General features: G+C 34.6%; 3 protein-coding genes across 6 annotated transcripts; 2 read left to right on the top strand and 1 right to left on the bottom strand.

Annotated features, from left to right (window-relative positions):
• On the top strand, nt 1–3,365 carry LOC116020870. Of its 4 annotated transcripts, none has more exons than XM_031261429.1 (7): nt 1–198; nt 442–547; nt 1,123–2,151; nt 2,236–2,298; nt 2,378–2,598; nt 2,732–2,844; nt 2,990–3,365. In XM_031261429.1, the coding sequence occupies exons 2-7, from the start codon at nt 445–447 to the stop codon at nt 3,093–3,095; spliced, it is 1,635 nt and encodes a 544-aa protein (XP_031117289.1). In that variant the 5' UTR covers nt 1–198; nt 442–444; the 3' UTR covers nt 3,096–3,365. The 4 variants fall into 4 exon arrangements, with proteins under 4 accessions (XP_031117289.1, XP_031117287.1, XP_031117288.1 ...); XM_031261427.1 differs by having other exon boundaries at nt 1–307; XM_031261428.1 differs by having other exon boundaries at nt 2–307; nt 1,126–2,151.
• A 3,572-nt stretch (nt 3,366–6,937) lies between these two features.
• LOC116018847 (probable LRR receptor-like serine/threonine-protein kinase IRK) lies at nt 6,938–10,854 on the bottom strand. Its single transcript, XM_031258863.1, has 2 exons — nt 8,793–10,854; nt 6,938–8,640 (listed from the first exon to the last, which is right to left on the bottom strand). The coding sequence occupies exons 1-2, from the start codon at nt 10,163–10,165 to the stop codon at nt 7,206–7,208; spliced, it is 2,808 nt and encodes a 935-aa protein (XP_031114723.1). The 5' UTR covers nt 10,166–10,854; the 3' UTR covers nt 6,938–7,205.
• A 6,779-nt stretch (nt 10,855–17,633) lies between these two features.
• On the top strand, nt 17,634–19,300 carry LOC116018680 (two-component response regulator ARR17-like). Its single transcript, XM_031258645.1, has 5 exons — nt 17,634–17,767; nt 18,243–18,328; nt 18,414–18,491; nt 18,960–19,030; nt 19,147–19,300. Exons 1-5 carry the CDS (start codon nt 17,677–17,679, stop codon nt 19,235–19,237), a joined length of 417 nt encoding a protein of 138 aa, XP_031114505.1. The 5' UTR covers nt 17,634–17,676; the 3' UTR covers nt 19,238–19,300.
• Nucleotides 19,301–23,060: the final 3,760 nt, after the last annotated feature.

Here is a 23,060-nt window from a genome sequence, read left to right as displayed (position 1 = left end):
TCTTCTACAATTTCAAATCCCAGCCCCGTTGAGGATTCGTTTCGCCATTCACCCACCAATTCCAAATCTTCTCCCTCGCTCCTCTTCCCAAGAGCGGGCTAACCCTAATTAAATTCAAACTCGAAATTCCAATTCCGCAGATTCACAGGAACCATCACACTTCATTCCCAGAACAAAAAAAATCTTGGGTTTTTGCGAGTAAAGCCAAAGCTGAAATCTTTAATTTGAATTGTGTGCTTGAGCGGGGGTTTGGTGGGATGGGTAATTAATGGACGATAAATGTGGCATTGCTGATATGTCTCCAAGGGTATTTAGATCTGAATAAAAACGTTGGACTTTAGTTCTCTCTAGTTGTAACATACGGAGTAGATTTTAAATTTTTTAATTTTTTTTTGGGATGGAGTTGTAACTTATTCCAGATTCTTGGTTTGGTTCTTCTAGGTCATGGTTGGGCAGAAGAGAGGAATTGCAGAAGTGGAAGAAAGATCTCAGCTTTCTAACAGGAAGGTGAAAATGAGGGATCTTGAATCTGTGTTTCGCTCTGAAGGTATGCTTCTTTCATTGAATTGATCCATATAGCAATGCCTGCTTAATGTCTTCAAGTTTTTTACATTGAGATGATGGAATGATGGGAAAAATTCAAATTCAAATTCAAATTCAGATTTTTTTTGGGTGACGAGGAAATCCTCGGCCACTACTCAAGAGTGAGCATTGAGTAAACCCTGCCTTGTAATCATAGCGGGAGTTAAACCAGTCTAGGTTGCTCATAATTGATCGGCTCTAACCAAGAAGGCCAATGGGCTGCTCCCATTGGGAGTCAAACTTGTAAGTTGTAACATTGTGGTTGCAATTCAGATTTGATAAGTCTGTTAGCAGTTTCTTATTCGATTTTCATTAGTTGTACGATGAAGCTGACAATGTGTAAATATCTTTGTTATATATGTTTACAATGAAGTAAGAACTTTATGTGGTTTATATCATTTTGTTAGTTTTAAGAGCATATGTTCAATGGCTTAATTTGCTGTGAAATTTATGCTTCTGCACTGCAAGGAAATTACATGTGTATAGTTTGTGGTAATTGATAGGGGTGAATACTTGCCTTTCATTTTATGTTTATCCAAGCAGAAAGATATGGAATGGAAAATGTAGGTGTTGTGGCTGAGCATACTCATGAACCGCTTGATCTTATTGCAACTGTTGGTGCTTCAAGCGTTGCGGTTAGTAGCTCTTCTGCAGCGTGTGTTGACGAAGAAGCTAGAAGAGAGGGTTTGTGTAAGATGGACAGGATGGGGCACGAGTCTGATTCGGGAAAGCCAAGAGGATTGGGTTTAGATCTAAACGCAGAAGATGTTTCTAGCTCGATCAATCATGCTGCTTTTTGTTATCCCCACAAAGATGGTGGATGTGGGAAACCAAGTGATGATTTTGAATGTGCAAGCTCTGTTGGACCGATGGAGGAGAGAGATTCGTTGAAGGTGTGGAACGAAATGAAACAGAATGGTTTTCTCTCGTATTCTCATGGTGGTGTGCCAATACCGAAGGCACATGGGAAGAAGAATAAGAATGACGGGATGAAGAAAAAGATAGAACTCGCTAAGAAAGAACGAGTAGATAGGTTTGCAAAGATTGCTGCGCCTACTGGGTTGTTAAACGGATTGAACCCCGGGATCATTAACCATGTCAGAAACAGCAAACAGGTTCATTCCATAATCGAAGCCCTTGTGAGATCCGAGAAACATGAAAACCGTCGTGCTGGGGGCAAACACGCAAGCCAACCAAAAAGTGGGGAACGAAAGGAGGTAGAATTAGAAAATCAGTGTGGTGCAGGGATAAATCGATCTAGTTCTTGTTATCAAGAAGGATATTCCAACACTCTGTCATCAAGCGGGCATATCGGTGGTTACTCAGCATCGCTAAACCGATCTATCTCTTTGAACTCGGAGTTCACAGGAGCAGGTGGTGATTTATGTATGACTGAGGCAAAGGTTTCCGAAAGAACAAATTATCTCCCAAAAGCTTGCACGGACTCTAAGGACGATGTTCTTGCATTGAAGTTGTCATCAGCCACCGCTATCGTCTCAGATAACACTAGCTCGTTATCGAATGATGAGTCTGCAAACCTAAGTAGCGTTAATTCACTCTCTGTCAAAGGTTGTTTAATTGCTTCCTGTAAAATCCCGCCATCTTATGTTTATAATTGCAATCAAAACCCGTAATAGTTTCTTTGATTTTCAGCTGCCAATGTGGCTTCGCAATGGTTGGAATTGCTCCATCAAGACATCAAAGGGCGTCTTGCAGGTAGGCTATAGATTTCAGATATTCTTCTCAGTTATTGTCTGTCAAGAAGCTACTTACCTTCGTTTATCTGTATTTTCAGCATTGAAACGCAGTAGGAAGAGAGTCCGGGCTGTTATTCAGACAGAATTCCCATGCCTAGTCTCGAGAGAGTTTTCTTCTAATCAAGAAAACGAGCCATATAGCTCCCAAGGTTCGATTGTTGGCCAATTTGACAAACCCACTGCAGATGCGCATCATGCTAGATGGAGTTCTTTGTTCGACCAGATGGATCGAGCTTTATCTGAAGAAGAGAGACAGCTGGTGAGTTCCCGTGAATCTGTTATGGCTATCCCTTGATAAGGACACACGAGTTATATACAGCATGCTTACACGATACAAAGAGGAAGAGGCAATAACAACAACAATTTACTTACCTTTGCAATGCGATTTTCAGGAATGCTGGCAGAAAGAAGTGCGGGAAATGCAGCTGCAATGCGAGAAGGGGCTTGTCAAATACAACATGCCTTGCGTTTTGCCTCAGATCGCTGCATTACAAAACGACTTCAGGTAGATATTCGTTTTTGCCAGAAGCACAGAAACACTTCTTTCGATTAACATTACTAGTGTCAAAACCGGGACTCATGGTTGCCTTTTGTTTCACTAAACGAGTACACTGAAATGCCATTTTGGCCAATCTTTTCACCATGCACAGATTGGAGAAAGACGCGGAGAGGGATTTAGCGGTTAGAGCTGCTGCAGCCTCCATTTATTCGACCTGCAGCTTCCTGTCATCCATGGAGAACACGCCATGTTTCTGATCATTCTAACTGCAACTTGTCAGTGTACTGATTCATTAATCTTCTAATCTTTTTTGTGTATTTTCGATTTCCTTTGAGTTCCATTGATCCTCTCATTACTTTCTTGCATAGCAATCAGAGATTTTAATTGAGTTTTCATTCATCTTCTCAGTACTCTTTGGCTGTAACTTGCTGTTATTAGCAAATGGTAGTTGTTGACTTGTTTCTCAGTAGTTTGAGAATTTGCAGTAACTATTCAGTTCCTTGAATATAAATGTTCTCTTACCACCACCATTGATGGTTTATTTATCTTAAATATTATTTTCTGTGCCTATGAATGAGCAATTGAACATAATACTGTCAAAGTGAGTCGAAGTACATGGACTGGTCCGCACCCGCTCCGCAGTGAGGCGCGTTAGGGCTACACAAAAGATAGTCCGCGAAGGAGCGGGCCTAAGGGGCCTAGCTCGCTAAGGCCTGCGACTCGTGCAGGCAAATCTGCGCAGGTTGTGGGTCGACCCACGACCCGCCATATATATATGGACTGGCCAACGAACATGAGGCGGGTTAGGGTTGTATAAATCATAGCTCGCGGACCTAACGTACCGGCCTGTAAAAAATTAGGCACGTCGTGGCACGGAACGGTCCGCTTTAAGAGTACTAATTGAACACATCAATCTAAAGGTGTCAATCATACACTCTTAACATAATTTTCTACTACTTTTAAAAAAACTATTTATATAATAATAAAACCCAACAGGTTTTTTTTTTTGGAAGGGAAGTAGTTGATAAGTTAGTTGCTAAGGCCTAATGGTTTGACTAATGGATAAGCTTTTGGAGTTTTTGTGGGCCCAAGCAATATAAAAGGAAATTAGAATAAAAAATAATATAATAATTGGAGAGGTTGTTAGTTGGTGACTACCCTAATTGCTCAGTAGTCGATAAAGAGCATTTGTCCACTACACATCTTACATGCAATCAAAGCGTGCATTTTGTTTTTCTTTTGTCTATGAAAAACTCAAAATTTAGTATGCACTCCCATTAGTAAATTTTTCTTGATTTTTTGTCTCCACAGTGGGTCCTACCAAAGAATAAAAGAATTGTTGCTGATGCACGTGATGCGCATTAGAAGCGCTCAGCCGAGCGTGTGCACTTCACGCTCCTGCTGGGTGCATTAACCATAACATTTTTTTAAAATGTTACGTAGTATTTTTTTATTACTTTTTTTTTTTGACAACTCGTTTTGCTCTTAAATCCCATTCTCATCTAGACATCTCTCCTTAACACAATTGTAATTTGCAAGGGTGAAGGATTTTGTAGACACGACTTGAGCCAAATATAAATTAGCCTCACAGTGTTAAAGTTATCTAAGTGTCATTTGCAATATATTTACAATAAATTTAGGGAGCTTGACCCTTAACATTGTCATGACCAAAGGCAAGAATTCCTACATTCTCATTCGCATACTAAAATTGATAACTTCTTAAAGTTGTATGTGAGAAATAGTATTATTAGGGGGTTTTGGTTGGGTGTAATTTGGGGGGATTTGTAATTCATTGAATTACAATTCAATGAATTTGACAACTACGGTGTTTGGTTAGAGGGAATTGCAATTCCGCGGAATTGCAATTCCCTCTAAATGGTGAATTACAATTACCCCATGAATTGTAATTCGGTGGAGAGGAGGGGCATTTATATTGGTGTAAAGACCATTTTGCCCTTCATCTCAATCGTTTGTCTTTTTTTTTTTTTTTTTTTTTTTTTTTTTTTGAAATTATTATTATTATTATTATTATTATTATTATTGAAAGAATTATTATTATTATTCTTATTCTTATTCTTATTATTAAAAGAATTATTATTATTATTATTGAAAGAATTATTATTATTATTATTATTATTATTATTACTACTACTACATAAGGGCATTTCAGTCATTTTGTCGCTTCTTACCTTTCAATTCCCTGTACTCCTATTCCTGCATACCAAATACTGTAATTTCAATTCCTACATTATTCATTGAATTACAATTCTACGGAATTACAATTTTTTCCCCCCCTAATTCCCTCCTCCCAACCAAACGGCCTGTTAAAGCGGATTGCAAGTTAGAGTTCAAGTGACCTTAACTCACTCCACGCGGGTTAGCGGCTCCACGAATTTTTTATTTATATTTTTTTACAACAACTAAATACTAATAACTAGCAATTAAAAGCCTATAAATGCCAAGCAAAAAGTTTCATTTTTTAATCAATCTTTCACGAAATTTTTTTCCTGGAAATTGTGTAACAAAATAATATAAAATATTCCCTTCAAATACTTGCAAAAAGTGCCATTCATCTTAGATGACATTGAACTAGAATGCAAAGTGAATGACAAATATAAGTGTGGTTTCGATGTTTTCTGAAAATGGTGAAACGTGTTCCATCGTCAACTTGTGTTTTGGACTTTCGGTTTATAGCAAATTAGAAATTCCTTTTCAAAAAAAAAAAAAAGCAAATTAGAAATTAGGACTTTAGGACTTGGGAGGACAGTGTGAGTATAAATATAATATGTGCAGTCCAACTATCAGCTTAGACTTTTAGTTGAGATGGAGCACATGCTTCAATTTGCAGCAGGACACTTAGTACTTTTTTTTTAATTATTAATTTTAAATAAGGCTTGACCTATGAATTGATCTGTAATCTGAGAGGGTTGTGAATTGCAACAGGCTAGACTCATTAGACCAGTGTTTTTGCGGGTCATCTTTTCCATGGCTCTAAACTAATTTACCACGAGATGAATGCAAGTTAACCCGCGAGTTTCGATTGACATTGAAAGTCCTAGTGACAAACACACAAAATAGGTATAATAATAATAAAGTTGTTTTCAAAAAAAAAGGTATAATAATAAAGTTTATTGTTAATTTATTATAATGTATCCCATGTGCAAAGGTGACACAATGAATAAGCCAATCGGTTAGGTTTTCTTGGGCCAAAAACCTTGGGAGTAGAGTTGCCCAAGGACAGGACTTAGGATGTCAAATTATATTGTGCACTAGGATTCATTTTAAATAATAGATGTATGCACATAAAAATAATAATATAAATACACAAAATTAATATTGTAACTACATAAAATAATATTATAGGTATATTTAATAGACTTACAATAGTATTTTTTAGAAAGCGCACCTTCTCAGTTTGAGCTGGTCAACAATGATTTATTTGCTTCTAGTCCTTTGTCAACTAAGGTCATAATACTAACTTCATCCAAAGTCTTTTATGTATATGTAGATTTATTTAATTTTTTTAAAATATCAATATATGTATCATTTAAAATACTTTAGTTATATGGACTAGGGTCCACCTCGCTAAGTGAACCCTTGTCTACGATATAACTACTAGTTTAAGACAACTCATTTAAGTCATTTTAGTTAACTTAAGCACATGCTATTAGCCAATAACCTTGTGGTTTAATGGCATCCAATTGTACCCTCATGTGGAAGGGAATGGGTTTGAGTCTCAGTGAAGGTGATGGTGTGTCTGATACCATCATCTAAGCATTACACTTAGTCTAATCCCTAACCACTATTTTGTCCATCCATACTCACATTTACCCTATTCTAATCCTCCTTAACCACTATTTTGTCCATCCATACTCACATTTTGAAACTAATCCAATTAAAACTCAATCAAACCCTATTTAAAAACACCCTATTCTAAGGGCCCCCTTTCACTTCGACTAAAACAATAATAATGCCAAAATCTCATTCTTATCTGTCATGTTTAGTCCACAGGACTTAACAGGCCCTATTGTAAAACTTTGATTATGTCTGAGACAAATATATTAGTGACGATGTAACATTAACATGTTAAAATCGATTCTCGGGGTGAAGATTTCTGCACTGAAATAAACAAGAGGGTACACCAGATTGAATTGGAACCTGATGAAAACGAATCCGGCAATGAAGTGCAAAAAAACAAAGAAGCATTACAGACATTGTAAGTTAAGATGTGCTAAAAAGCCTAAAATTTCTGCAGAAACCAGTTCTGGTTTTTCCATTCAAGCCTTCAAAAGCTACCAAAATAACCGAATTTCTAGTCGTTAATGTAATGCATATGGGGTTTACTAGTTCAATAGAGGATCATATGTTCATGGAAGTTCATCCTGGCTTTCTGAAGGGCTTCTGATCATCTCCAATATGTTGACCACTTCTGTCATGTAAGGTCTGTTGGAAGGAACCTGTGATGTGCAGATCAAGCCTAGTTTGACGATGGGGATTGCCTCCTCGGCTCGAAAATCGCCTTGTAGTCTCAAGTCGACGCATTCTTCCACCCTGCCTTCCTCGAGGGCTGCTCTCACCGTGTCACACAGTACTATTACGTCGTCCTCCATGTACTCCACCGGCCTCTTTCCTGTGATGATCTCAAGAGCCAGGACCCCGAACCCAAACACATCGCATTTCTCGGTTATTTTCACAGTTTTGCACGCGAACTCGGGGGCCATGTACCCGAGTGCACTCTGGATTTTGCTGCTCAAGACGTATCGGTCGAGCATTGGCAGCAGCTTTGCTAGCCCGTAATCTGCAAGTTTTGGTTCACCCGAGCTGTCAATTAGGACATTGCTCGATTTTATGTTGTAGTGGATTATGTTCATCTGGTGCAAGTGAGCCAGGCTCCTAGCTGTTCCAAGAATTAGGTTGAATCTCTCGTTCCAAATTAAGTTCGGGCCTAATCCTTCGTGGAGACGCTTGTACAGATTTCCTCCTGATACGAATTCGTATATCAGAAGCTGCAGTGATGGAGTCCAATAATAGCCTTCAAGCGCCACGAGATTAGGATGCCCGGCTTTCCCCAGTTTCTTGACCACCCTTTCAAAGTCTTCCTGAGACTTGACAAGACTCGAGACAGTAAGCTTCTTGATGGCGACTGGATGCCCGTCCTTAAGAACAGTCCTGTAGACCGCTCCAAATCCACCCCGCCCAAGCTCGCAATCCTTGTTGAGCAGAGCATGAGAGCCCGTATTGAAGTCAGGATCACCCGAAAACATGACAAGTTTACCCGAATTCCCATCTGTAGATGGCGAGTTGCTAAAGTCATCACCACCCGAGAACGTAAGGTCTGCAGCAGAGCGAGAAGTGGCAGACCGTACACTAAGATTAAGCACAGTAATCGTAATCATGCCAACGACTATTGCAGCTGCAGCAACAATGGCAATGAGGGCAGAGATGCTGAGGATTTTCTTCGGATGGCCAAAACCTCGCGGGATTGAGTTAGGAGTAGAAGCATTTGTGCTAATGTTCATTACTACCGGTTTGTCAACACAAGATTTATTGACTGCAGCCCCACAAAGGAACGTATTATTGGACACAGAGGAAGGCGAAATGGTTTTAAAAAACCCACTGCGAGGCAGTTCACCTTGCAGCTTGTTATATGAAACGTTGAACGACAAGAGGTGTACAAGATTAGCTAGCTCCTTTGGCAGGCCACCCGTGAGGTTGTTAAACGATAGATCAACGTGTTTAATGGCAGTAAGATTTGCTAGCGATTCTGGTAAAGGGAGAGTTAGGTCGTTATGTGAAAGAATCCTGCAAAAACGAGCCATTTACTGTTAGCCTAACAACTCGGGAAAGTGTTTGCAGTTACTATTCAGCAAATGACAAATATTGCAGCCATGTAAAGATCAAAAAAATGCTTAAAGGAGGATATACACGACGATAAGGATATTGGAAGAACTTACAGTGACACTAGAGACGAACAGTTTCCGATTGAAGGTGGAATTCCTCCGGTCAGATTGTTTTTCTGTAGCCTCAGTTCCTTTAGAGAGGTAGCCCCTCCGATTCCCCAAGGGATACTGCCATTTAACCGGTTCTTACTCAAATCGAGTACATCCAGGGATTTTAATTTTCCTATACTCTTAGGAATGCGTCCTGTAAGTGAATTTCCAGACAAATTCAAGACTTCCAAGTCACTATAACCGCCAAGGGCAGATGGAATTTCCCCAGCAAATTTATTCTCGGAAAATATAACTTGCTGTAATCCCGGTTTATTTAACCAAGAAGGAATTTCACCCGTCAAGGAGTTATGACTAACATCCAAAGCCAGAAGATTTGTACAACTGCCGATTGATTCGGGCAAGTTTCCAGAAATTGAATTCTTGGATATTTTTAGTACCTTTAGTGACTGAAGCTTCCCAACTGATGTTGGAACCTTGCCTGAGAAGCGGTTTTCCGAAAGATCCAAGGTCTCGAGGACTTTCATTTCTCCTATCCATTCTGGAAAATCACCTGTAAATGCATTTTGTCTCAAGATTAGGTCATGACACAAGCTTAGCTTCTGCATTGTGCTGGGAAGTCCTCCAGATAAAGAATTTCGGCTCAAATCAATTGACCTCAACAGCAAACAATTTCCTATTCCATCAGGTATTTCGCCCTTAAATTGATTTTTCTGCAAACTTATCCCTGTCAGATTGCTCAGACCTTCAATGCCCTTTGGAATCTCACCCTCGAGCAAATTATCCGACAAATCAAGATACCTTAGGGAATTCAAAGACCAAAGGGTGCGGGGTAACAATCCAGAAAACTGATTTGATGACAAGTTTAACAAAGCTAGTGAAGCACATGAACCCAAACTCTCCGGAATTCTCCCCGAAAACTTGTTCTTAGCCAACGAAATCGTTCTTAAAGACCCACATTCTTGAAAAAGATCCCCCGGGATCGGCCCAGACAAACTATTCTCACTCAAGTCTATAGTCCTGAGATTACCAAGCTGGGTAAGACTCACACTTAACCCTCCACTAAAATTGTTCATAGCCAGTGAAAGCTTCCTAAGAGACTGCAATTGAAGAAGGCCTCTACCAATCTTCCCTGAAAGCCCAAAACCATCAAGATTAATCTCAGAGACTCTATTAGATCTAGGGCTACATTTCACCCCATTCCACCTGCAAGGACTATCATCCTCATCATTCCAAGACCCCAGCTTCCCATCTGGATCTTGAATGTCAGCCTTAAACACAATCAACCCTAGAACATCATCATCCAGTGAAGGGTACACAGCACAAACCAGAATGGGAGCTAAAAGGCTCAAAACCAAACCACACAACATCCTTCTCATCTCAAATCCTCCACCTCAACCCACACAAATGCAGTAAAAGTAAACACCCTTTGTTATATTTCCATTACAACCACTCAAAAACCTTAGAACACACTGAACAGATATGTAGATCACAGCAAAGTCTCACTTTTGTTGGGAAATAATAATATAATATAACGGTGAAAAATGCAGCTAGACTAACAAGAATAGACAAGAAACCCAACTACAACTGGGGCTGAAAATGACTACTTTTTAACACTTTCTAGCCCTCAAAAATTTCATCTTTGGCCATAACGGCTAGAAATGCAGACCAAATAACAACAAAGAGAAATGCCCAGAAACGGAAAACTTCAAAGAAGCTGTGCTGGCAAAGAACAAAGCCGTGGAAACTAAAAATGGACAGAAACGGAAAATCAAGAACGTGAAGTTATGAGGTTTAGATATCACCGGAAATGGGAAACGCCGGCGCTGGAGGAGCGAGTGTTTCAACCGGTTCAAGAGACGCCGGTACCGGAGAATTCGCCGGAGAATGTGACGGCGGCTAAGCGGTGAGTCAGTGAAGCATTTAAAGCTCTCTTTATTTCTCTCTGGTGTCTGAGCGCCGGACATACTCTTTATTTAGTGGTAAAAAAGAGAAAAAAAAATAAATAAAAAATAAAAAAGTAGAGGGAAAAAGGGAACGTGGGGCCATTGTAATAGGCCATACACGTGTCAGTTTATAATAGGGTTTGACCATCTGACATGGCACACAGCAGTCGTTGTTGATAAAATTCTTGCACTACAAAATTTTTGTTACTCTGACCACCAATAAAATCATTGCTCCAAATTTTCACTTTAAGTAACTACAAACTTAATTTACTATTTTAATTTAAAATTAAGGAAAACATCTGAAATTAATTCATAATCTAATAAATAGTATAATTGAATCTCTTAATTGAAAAAAATTTCAATCAATCTCTTTAAATCGGTAAAAAAAAAAATACAATTGAGCTCATTTTTACATACTCAGTAGGATACTACTGATTTGACATGCTGATCATGACTAAGTTGACACGTATACTTCTCACAAATGTGGTGATGATTTGAACAATATTGAAGAATTATTTTTTTAAAATAAGAATTAAAACTAATTCAAATTACAAACTTATCACTTACAATGAATAAATTTAAACTAATACATAAATATTTTTGTAAATCATTATTAGTATAAGTGTGAGACTCTTTATAAAAGGGGTTAAGATTTGTCTTTTATGTAAAAGAAATTTTAACCAATACATTTTTAGGTTATTACTCCGTATTATGATATTAAATAAAAAGTAATTAAAAGAAAGAGATAAAAGTAATATGTGCGCTAACTAACTTGGTTTAGCCTAGCCCACATTACATGGGAGGGTAGCTTGACACGACTACATATCAAGATTCAGTTATGTCTGGCCAAGCATACTATTCTAGCATATGGGTCGTGCCTGGACCAACTCATATGGCTTATGAGTTAATACCCAATATAGTACTCGATTATACTCGACTATAGTGGTTTTACTCAATTTAGTCCTAAATGACTTTTTGTGCTCAATTTAGTCATCGACTTTGATGGTTTTATCCAATTTAGTCATTTGTTAAAAATTCTGTTAGTGGACAGTTAGATATAGGGTCCTAATGGTGATTTCTCATCATTCATCCCATTTGCTTCTTCCCTTTATTAAGATTCACGCAGAAATGTAAATCTTTGTACCCAAATATTTATTTACTCTATATTTATTTATTTAGGGTTGCAGTTGATTTGGTACGAAAATTTGCATTTTTGCGTTGATCTTAATAAGAGGAAGAATAAGGAATCATCCCAAATAGGATGAAGGATGAGAAATTACCATTAGGACCATATTTCTAACAGAATTTTTAACAAGATGACTAAATTGTGTAAAAAACCATCAAAATCGATGATTAAATTAAGTATAAAAAGTCATTTAGGACTAAATTGAGTAAAACCACCATAGTCGATGACTATATTCGATATTAACTCTATGGTTTAGCCTACACTGTTATATCTTGAATATTGGCATATGGGTCATGCCTAGACCAATTCATATGGTTTAGCCTATATCTAGAATAACAGCATAAGATTAAATTGGTGAAGTGAAGTGGGTCCCAAGAAATAGGGTTAGGGCACAAGAGCTTGAGAGGATTATAAAATTTATCATAGGCTAATATGACAAAAGTATTGTCCTAGTTTACTAGGAGTAAGTAACTCAAAGAAGACTTTTAGTTAGATTATATGTCCATAATATAATATAATTCAAGGTACAATAATGTAACTAGATAGACATACATTATGAGTCTAATCATAATACAATTAGAATGAGATATAACCATCAGTTTCTTCTTCAAAGGTTTGTCTCTAAGATGTAAAATATGACATATTCTCTATACATTATAGCAATACAATAGCGTTATTGTTCTCTAGCATTTGTGACATCATATCCTTAAGCTTTATTTGCAATTTCATCGTTGTATACTTGTATTATTTTAAGCTAATTTTCAATTTTGATTTAGTTTGGTAAAATCTAGTTCCAATCATATATGTATATAGAAAAAAAATTGGTGCTTAAGATCCAACTCAATTGATCAACCAACTCAAAATAAGTTAATAAACTTTAATTTTCTAGTAGACAAATGAGAAAAAAAAAAAAAAAAAAAAAAAAGAGGGTATGGATTTGGTGTTAGCCAGTTGAGACACTACACATCTTGCAATTTAAAAAATATGAGATATTTTTTATTAGCATATGAGGTGTTCTGAGCAGGTACCTCCGTTCACACCAGGTCGTCAATCCAATTAAAGGGCAAAGTGCTGACCAAAATTATATTTTTCATACAAGAAAAGGTTTGAACTCCCGACCTCTCTTTAATGATTGAGATTACACAATTACCCACGTCAAGCAAATTGGTTAAATATGAGATAATTTTAAAAGAAGTCATTTATTTTTCTTCTATTTTAAAATCATTTTGATGCTATACATTATAATTAATATATGGAGATTTGTTGAACGAATGTGTGTGTAGTTTCTTGTCAGCTTTAGCAGATGGTCGTGTTGGAAAGTTTGGAAGCAAATTTACTAGACACCACCTAACTTAAACTGCTGTCAAATATTTGGGGTCCAATCATGTCTCATAGATAAAAGGGTACAACACATGAATATTGTCCAAGAAAGACGATGTCGATACACAAAGGTAGTGATACAAAATGTTGCTACCCAGGTGAAATTGGTTAGATTATTGATTTGATAATTATGAGATTTTAAGTTTGATTTTTGAGTATGATTTAGATTCAGTTATAATGTAGTATTTGTTCATAATTATTTTTCACAAAAAGTCAACAGTTGTCTCCATTAAGGCTCGGATCCACTCCAATCATTTATGTGGGAGTGTAAACTGGGACACCGGGTGCCACTAGACCACAAGGTTTTGGCTAATTTATACTAATTTATCTCATTATAATTATTTGCTAATTGGGTCACAATATGAGATTTACCTAGTATATATCTTTGAATAATGATTGAAGATTTATCTTGTCACTCAAAAAAAAAAAAAAAAGTAAGAATCTAAACTCTGCATTTTATAACCCAATATAGCTAGCTAGATCACAAGATGAGATTTACTCAGTATATATCATCGGATAATGATTGAGGATTCCTCTCATCACTTAAAAAAAAAGTAGGAATCTAGCTGAACTCTGCATTTTGCGGTTGTTAGTGATGTTATACTATTAGTTTCTCACAAATTATATCATGGACCAAGATTCACATGCTTATTGTGGATCCTAATCTAGATTGTGTATATCATGCATTTAACATATTATGTGTCTTCAGATGTTATGTACATATTTTGACCTTGTTCTAAGTCATACTATGTAAATGAGGATAAATAAACTGAAGGTACATATATTATATGTTAACTGCAGATATATAATTTTGACTAAGATTCACAATACACTATGTAGGGTCCACGATATAACTAATTGTTAGCTTCTTGTTCTTGGGGTACAAATCAACTCGTCAACCAATCTAAAATCGATTCATAAGCTTTCTTTGACCAGCAGTCGCAGAGTACATGTGTTGCATTCTACCAAGGACCAAAAAATGGAGGTATATGAATTTGGCATTGTTGTGTGCATTAATGTATAAGCATTTGGGGGTTTATCAGCCGGTCCATGGGAGGCATATCCCACAATTTACCTCTTTTACTGATTTCTAGGGTGTTTAGACTTATATTATTATTCCCTTCGTCCAATTTTATGTGTCTGGTTCGGTTAACGAGACTTGATTATAGTTAGTTTTAATTCAATTTTTCATAAAATTAAATTTAGTACTATTAGTATACAAAATTTATAGGTTTAGAAACTACACTAAAAATACTATTAAACACAAAAAATCAAACTTGAAAATAAGGAAAAAGTAATAAAGAAAATAAACAAATAAAAAAAGAGTTAGTTTGACCAATGAATAGTAAGTAGAACAGATAAAATGGGACAAAGAGAATAACTTTTTTAAATTGGTTAGTGTATTTGGAACAATGCATTGAGATTTTTTTAATTTTAACAAAAACTATTCTTAGAGTTAATTTTAGCTTTATTTTTTATTATTCCATACATATTTACTTCTAGTATTAGATTTTGAAATTGATCAAATTTGATCTATAACTATTAACTGAGATATTCAATAGTAATTGGGATCAAATTTGAATTTGATAATCAAACTCGAAAAACACAATAGTTAAAAGACTAAAACAAAAATTAACTCTTTATTTTTATGATAATATATCACTTTTTTGGGGGTTAGGAAAAATACTACTCTCTCTGTCCCATTTTATTTGTCATACTTATTATTCAATGGTCAAATCAATAATTTCTTCTTTGTTTATTTTCTTTATTATTTTTTACTTATTTTTAAATCTGATTTTTTGTGTGTTTAATAGTACTTTTAGTGTAGTTTTTAACTATATAAATTTTGTATATTAATAGTTTAATACTAAACTTAATATTATGAAAAATTGAATTAAAAATAACTTCAGTCAAGCCTCGTTAACCGAACCAGACACATAAAATGTGACTGAGGGAGTGTTTGTTAAAAAAATTGAATAAAACTTATACTATTTAACTAGATGTTTGGTATGGTTCACATGGTAAAAACAAAAACAAAAACAAAACAAAAAAAAAAAAAAAACAATGAAAAGGGAAAATATTAAGATATAAAAAGAAGACTACTATTCCACTATATATTCTATGACTATGAAGAATACATGGCATACAATACTTAATAATTTATTAGTTGGGTTAAGAAATACATAAAAAAAAATATAATAATTTTACAAAAATACCTATAATTTATTAAATATTTGATAAAGAGTATGATTGTCAGAGTGATTGAAATGGTAAATCTTTCAATTACAAAATTTTAAATTAGAGTAGTAATAATTTGATAAAAGTGATACAATCAGAACGATTCAATTGCTTCAACTTCATTATTGTTGTGAAACCTATTAGCTCAAACATGATGTAGGGAGAAAAGTAAAGACAAAGTAATAGAGACAAAAATCAGGTGTCTTCTTATTCATCATTCCACACATATATATAAAGGCGTACAATAATGGGATACATAATGAGGAATAATTGCGTCCGTTACAACTGTTACAAGCAATAATGTCCACTAATGAAAAACTATTATAACAATTATCACTATTGTAAGGCTATCTAATATACATTAATACAATACTCGCCCACATTTAAGAGTATGTTTGATCTTATTAACATATCAAACTCACTTTCACATCAGTTAAAAAATATTTCTGTACCAACAAAAATTATTTTCTTCCCATAATTATTATCTTCTAAGAGTATATAAATTTATTTTAAATATAAAAAATAATGAAAATAAAATTTTAATTTATGCAAAAAAATATTTTACAAAATTTGGAATAAAATAATTCTTATTAATATTACTAAAAATATATAAAATTATGTATTTAAATTATATAAAAATAAAAATATAAATTTTAATTAAATTAATATTTGGGAGTTTCCATTTTATTTGCAAAGAGACCATTAAATTCCATAATATTTCAAACGAGACAGACCCAAAAAATAAAATTAAAAAAAATAATTTTGTAGAAATTATTATTATTATTATTATTATTATTATTACAAATTTCACAAACCAAACGTAACATTAGTGGCGGTAAAGTGGCGGAGACAACGGCACCAAGGTGGCAGAGTGCCGTTATGTCCGTTTCTGTTTGTCATTTTTGACGAATTTGGACGTTTTATGTTTTTTCTTTTTAATTTTTCATTACTATTTCTATGTAAGAAATAATATAATAATTTTTGTGCACTTTTTTTTTATTATTAATAACAATCAACTAATAGAATTTTGCTTTAAAAAAAAAAACTAACAGAATTAATTTTTTTGTTTTTTTTTGCACTTGACGATAACTCATCTAAATATTTTTTGAAAATTTAACTCATCTAAACATATTCATAGGAAAATTAACTTTTTTTTGGGCCAAGGAGAAAAAACTCAACCATTACTCAAGAATATTCATTAGGTAAATGACATTCTTTGTGTAATACAATAACTTACAAACCACACAAAAAATAAAAATTAATTTTTGGTTTGATTAGATGACTATAAGAGTTGGACTTCTCTATGTGAGACCGTTGATTTATGACGATGAGGTAAAATCAGTTAATTAACAAATATAAAAAGTAGTCACACGTCATTTGTTACATGCCATATTCTTTAGTAAATACAAAATATTTGGTAAAATTATTTGATTTAAATAGCTTGTTTTTTTTTTAGCCAAAATAAACTTGGAATATAATATAATCGATTTAATATACAATGAACATATATTACAAAAAATATATTCGAATCAGTACCGGTACAACTACCCAAACTAGATAGATTTTAACTTTACTAATACTTATAATAACAATTAATAATTTAACACTATATTATAATCTCATTCTACTCTTATTTTAGACCGTATCTTAAATCGTATCATATCTTAGATCGTATCTTATACCATATCAATTATATTATTCAAATATTTAAGATATTTATGTTAAAAATCTAAAAAACGTAGTACCCAGGTTGTCCTATTAGATTGATGCATTTAAACCATTAAAACAACACCAGATTTTATGCACAAAAAGTTTAAAATAATTAAATAAGATTGCAAAAATAATAAAGAAAAATAGTAAAAGAGAAATGAAGAAGAAGGAAGTGAATGAAGTGGAGGATCAGAAAAGAAGATACAATGGGGGCCATTCGTCGCAAATTAATTATGAATATGCTAAAACAAACGATTTGAAAAGATTACGAAATATTTGTGACGATTCAGTAGATCTTCTTGAATCGTCGCGTTCGGTAGCAGAATTCTTCTCTTTAAATATCACCCATTTTCTGCTCCCAATTCATCACTACAACTGAAACTGCAAACAACATAAAACTCCTGTTTTCGTTGAGATTAAGGAAAGAAAAATGTCTGCAGTCATGCATGTGCTGGCAGTTGATGACAGTACGGTTGACCGTACCATTGTTGAGAAATTGTTCAAGGCCGCTTCTTGCAAAGGTATTTCATTCAATTCATTTTTATGGGTAACGAAAGAAATCTGTCGTCAGTATCTTAGTCTGTGCACCGGATAAATTAAGTATTCTTAAGAATCAAATTTATGACTTTTTGGTACGAGAATTATGTTCTACTTTTAGTGCCATTCAATTCATTAAAATGCTTAGTTTCAATATCGTAAAGAAAATGTTTTTTTCCCCTCATAAATTCTATTATTACTTTGGAAAAATTTCGAGGGGTGAGCAGCATACTAAATATAGAATGCTTATATTCTTGATTGAGAGACAAATTAAATCACACTTGACATGATGGATGCTTTCTAGTGCCATGGGTTAAAATGCCAACTTCTATGTAAAATTGTACTTTGTGCTTTAACAGAAGTACATATAGAAAGAGTACAATTTGTAAAGCGTAAAGTACAACTTTACGAAAAATACGATATTACTTATTGGTTTTTTATCGTGAAATTTGGGTTCAGTAACAACTGCAGAGAATGGATTGAGAGCCTTGGAGTACCTGGGGTTATTAGCAGGAGATGACCAAAACAACTCTCCAAACACCAACGTCAGTACTAAATTTCATTCCATATATGCACAAACCTTAAATACTTCGAATATTTATATTTTTGAATAATATTATCTTTCTGCAGGTCCCAAAGCTGAATTTGATAATAACAGATTACTCCATGCCTGAAATGAATGGCTATGAGTTTCTTAAGAAAGTCAAGGTCAGAATGTTTAATTTTAATTAATTTGAATATCACTGAAATTATATTTGCTAGAGTAAGTCATATTGTGTAAGACTGTTTTTCGTGAGACGTATAATACTTTATAGCTATATGTAGTCACATTTATAAGGCTATCCAAATATGACACTAATGTAAAAGACTACTTTGATATTTCATGATATAATCTTAATTGTTGGTGAGTATGTCTTACATATATAAGGAATAAGAGTGGAGCGGATTGGGACAACCCATAGTATATGGATATTTTTATACATGTATATGTTTAGGATTGTATTTAAATATGACGCTTGTAACCCTAGATGTTTTATCGTTACCATTACAATTAATAATATAATAGCTTCGCTCTGGTGAATGTAGACACATTACTGAACCACGTAAATTTTTTTTTTCTTTTACTTTCTGTCAATCTCTAACATTAATTAATATGTTGGGTGTTGGATTTTACAGGGCTCAGCCATGTTTAAGGATGTTCCAGTTGTGGTAATGTCATCCGAAAACACTCCAAGTCAGATCAACCAGTAAGTACAATTTATTACCAGTTCCTTAATTGGGGTTAATCAGACAACCTTAAATTCTGCTAACAGTAATTAATTATTGTTTAATTATTTGATAAATCAATACAATTGATTGACAGATGCATGGAGGCAGGAGCTAAGAAGTTCATCCTGAAGCCTCTCAAGCAAGCTGATGTGAACCAACTGAAATCCCAGTTAATGCAATCCTGAAGATAGAAGATTATCAATGTGATAACGAAGATCAGAAGCTTTAGTATATCAAGATTGATTTCAAAAAAAAAATAATAATTTAATATGTATCAAGGATAGCAAGTTACAAACTTTGTTGTGATAGAGATGCATTGTTTTTCTATTACTATGAAATTTATAAATGAAGACAAATTATAAAATTGAACCATTGTGCAAGCATTTTTTAGTTATTACATATATATGCATCTACGATAAAATGGACCTCCCATTGACTTTTAATTTGAAAATTTTCATAAACCGATTTTTTATGGAGTGCTCAAAGGTGCCAATTAACCACAAATTTTTATTTTTGTTTTTATTGAGAAGAATTGAAAAATGACAACGAGTAAACTTATGTTTTAGTTATTTCAAAAGTTTTGTTTTTTTTTTTGGTTTTTTTTGGACAAAATTTCAAAAGTTGAGTTAATTCTTTTTTACTGTAATATTATAGGTGCATAGTTACTTCAGACAATAGATGAATGGTTCAATTTTTATTTATTTTTTAAATATACATTGTGAGCAAGCCGCACGTCAAAGTTAGCAAAGAGTTTGGCCATAACCGATGAATTATGCAAGATAGTAGTGAACAGAGAAAAAAGAGAAATAAGACTTTCCAAACAATTATCTAAAAGCATATAATCTTAGAAATATATCCACAGAACACAAATATGATTTCCGAATGCCTAATAACAAATATAATATGCATAAAATTACCGTTCACCGGGGTTGAGCGTGTTGATAGCATGTTGTAATTGGTCGTTGTTGATGAATAAAATTGTCTACCTTCATTCTCTTTTTCTCTATTATTTACTATTATCCTGCATAGTTCATCGGTTAGGAGTTAAGGGCCAACGAGAAATCAATTACAACAACACCCAATTACAATTAATTCTTCTTCTTCTCCTTCTTCTTGTAATACTAATCAGAAAAAAAATGTTTGTTACTTACAAAAATGTTTTGATGAAAAATGTAAAAGTATTACATTTTTTCTCAAAAGTATTGTACTTCCCTTACCCCATAAGTAACAAACATTTTATTTCTGATTAGTGTTGCATTTTCTAGTACAAGTATTATATTTTCATCTTTGACTCGACACATCTTATGGACAAAAATTCATAAGACAGTCTTACACAAGTTTTTTGCTTTTCAACAATTAGTCAATATCCACCATTTTTAATCAACAAGTAATAATACATTCCAATCAACTTAAAAATGATATTTTTATCCGGTAACACTAAAATATTAGGGAGTATTATTTAAATTCTTGATAGTCATATCTAAAACGTTAAATACCACCAGGCACCAGATATATAAATTTCCCATAATTGGGAAGAATAAATTTCCAATAATAGCGAATTATGATTTGAAGTATGGTTCTCTTTCATCAATGCATAAAAAAGATGGATTAACCCTTTCCCCTAATCGTCATTAGCTTCACCAGTACATTACGTTGTTTGCCTGCACTCAAAACGTCCATCTGATGACTCGTAAAACAGAATTTAAGTTGTGTTTGGTTTGCACGTGGGAATCTGAATCGGAATGGAATCAAATACTTAGTAATAGTAATGAGCTGAGTTTTGGTAAAAGTATTTTGCATGTTTGGTAGTATGATGGAATTGAAATGATTACCAATATTGATGTTTGATTGTATATAATCCTATAAAAGATACAAAAATAAAAATCAAGACAATTTATCCAAATATAATGACATCCAAAGCATTAATTTGAACAAAAGAAAAATCAAAAACAAAAATCTAAAAGTACTAATTCAAAGTTAAAAATTAGATTACCAATAAAATGGAATGATACCCTTTTTTTTTTTTTTTTTTTTTTTTCAATAGAGAGGGGATATCCGAATGAGTTTACAGAGATTTAACTGGGATTGTACATTAGTCTCCAAACTGGGAAATCAGCGCTATCGGAATCAAATAGGTCGAGTATATATGCTATCTGGTGGTTCGTATAGTATTTGATTAGAGAATGGAATTTTTAATTGAAAGAGTAATCAAAACCCACAGTTATGCTTTAAAAAAGTTATCAACCAAATACTAATTATATGATTTTGATTCTCATGAACCAAACACACCCTTAATATAATATTATAATCTACCCGGATCTTTGCTTCTTTAATTTCATTCATCCTCGCTCTCTCTCTCTTCTGCATTCTTCTTGTTGAAATTAAGGAAAAGAAAATAATGGCTTGCCCTTCATCAATGGCAATGGGGGAAAATGGGGAAGATGAAGTCATCCATGTGTTGGTTGTTGATGACGATCGAGTTACTCTTATGATCCTTGAGAAATTGCTCAAGGTCTCTTCTTGCAAAGGTTTGATCATGGCTAAGCTAGCTTAGTTGTTTTGTTCATTAAATATGTTCAGTTTTTGGAAATATGTATAGTCATTTGTTGTTATTTTGCGTACAAAGCACAAGGAGCCTCTTATTTTGAGAGGTTGGTCCCACACTATGACTGGTGAGACTCGATTCTGAGTCATTGTTTCTAAATTTCACCTCAGAGATAGTCATTTGTTGTGTCATTCTAATATGTTGTGTTTCCGAATAAATTTGCATATATGTCATGAGAAAGGTGTTATAAGGTATTCATTAAATATGGTATCTTGCATATTAGGAAACTTGGAAGTTAGGGTTTTGAGGTAGAGGTATATGGAAACCTATTTCTATACCATATGTTCTCCAATTTATATATTTAGGATGGTGTACTATCCTCAAAGGGTGTGAGACATAGAGCTGCCAATCAAGGTATTCTCCTTAAACCTTTGAACATGGTATTAGAGCCTTTACAATTAAAAAAAAAAAAAAAAAAATCGCTCCGTTGGGCTCGCCTGCGTCCGGCGACCTCGTCTGCAAAGTTCGGCGACGATCTGCCCGGCGGGTCTCACGCGCCACCGCAACCACCGCCCTCCTCCGCCACGCGTCGGCGCGTGCGCCGCCTCCAGCCGCCGAAAAATTTCCCGGCGGACGTCTCCGAGGTCGCCTGGGTCCAGGGGTCTTGGATCTGGTCTTGGTTTGGACCAGTGTTGCTTCGGTTATTGCGGTTCTTCAATCATGTTGTCTCGTTCGCCTTCAGGTTCCATTTTTTGTCTGTTTTCTGATCTGTTTAGACTTAGTTTTTGGTGGGTATGGCTGAGAATAAGTCAATTGTTGTAACTGATATTGTTCTTGTGAATTCCAAAATCACGGACTGTAAGCTTAATGATTCTAATCACTTAGAGTGGTCTCAAGTCATTAAGCTTTATCTCACTAGTTTGGATAAAAAAGACCACCTCACTCACACTTTGTCTGGGCAAGATGCTAATTGGGTGCGGGATGATTCACGTTTGTTCTTACAAATCCGTAATTCTATAGATGAGGGTATTATTGGGTTCATTAGTCATTGTGCTTCTGTTAAATAATTGATGGATTATTTGGAATACTTGTACTCTGGGAAGGGGAATATCACTCGTATGTATGATGTTTGCAAGTCTTTTTACTGTGCCGAGAAACACAATTTGTCTCTCACTGCTTACTTTATAGAATTTAAGAGAACATATGAGGCACTTAATAAGCTCATGCCATTCACTGATGACATTAAAGAGCAACAAAAGCAACGAGAACAATTGGCTGTTATGAATTTTTTGGCAGGTCTTCCTTCTGAGTTTGACACAACTAGATCCACAATTCTTAGTAACTCTGAAATCCCTACCCTAGCTGATGTCTTCCCACGCTTGCTTCGGTCCGAGCAATCCACTATACCCGAAGTTCCCATCCCACCTGGTAGTGCTCTTGTTAGTCGTAATCCTCACCGTGGG

Source organism: Ipomoea triloba, chromosome 5, assembly GCF_003576645.1.
Source record: "Ipomoea triloba cultivar NCNSP0323 chromosome 5, ASM357664v1".
NCBI classification, from domain to species: domain Eukaryota; kingdom Viridiplantae; phylum Streptophyta; class Magnoliopsida; order Solanales; family Convolvulaceae; genus Ipomoea; species Ipomoea triloba.
This window is presented reverse-complemented; position numbering and strand designations above follow the sequence as displayed.

What these genes read in the sequence shown, in the direction of transcription:
- LOC116020870 (XM_031261427.1), top strand. Translation starts at nt 269, where the DNA reads ATGGACGATAAATGTGGCATTGCTGATATGTCTCCAAGG. An exon ending in TAATTCACTCTCTGTCAAAG is followed by an intron (nt 2,152 to 2,235) that starts GTTGTTTAATTG and finishes TTTGATTTTCAG; the next exon opens with CTGCCAATGTGGCTTCGCAA. An exon ending in CTGAAGAAGAGAGACAGCTG is followed by an intron (nt 2,599 to 2,731) that starts GTGAGTTCCCGT and finishes TGCGATTTTCAG; the next exon opens with GAATGCTGGCAGAAAGAAGT.
- LOC116018847 (XM_031258863.1), bottom strand. Translation starts at nt 10,165, where the DNA reads ATGAGAAGGATGTTGTGTGGTTTGGTTTTGAGCCTTTTAGCTCCCATT. An exon ending in TGTTCGTCTCTAGTGTCACT is followed by an intron (nt 8,641 to 8,792) that starts GTAAGTTCTTCC and finishes TCGTTTTTGCAG; the next exon opens with GATTCTTTCACATAACGACC.
- LOC116018680 (XM_031258645.1), top strand. Translation starts at nt 17,677, where the DNA reads ATGTCTGCAGTCATGCATGTGCTGGCAGTTGATGACAGTACGGTTGAC. An exon ending in AGTTTCTTAAGAAAGTCAAG is followed by an intron (nt 18,492 to 18,959) that starts GTCAGAATGTTT and finishes TGGATTTTACAG; the next exon opens with GGCTCAGCCATGTTTAAGGA. An exon ending in ACTCCAAGTCAGATCAACCA is followed by an intron (nt 19,031 to 19,146) that starts GTAAGTACAATT and finishes ATTGATTGACAG; the next exon opens with ATGCATGGAGGCAGGAGCTA.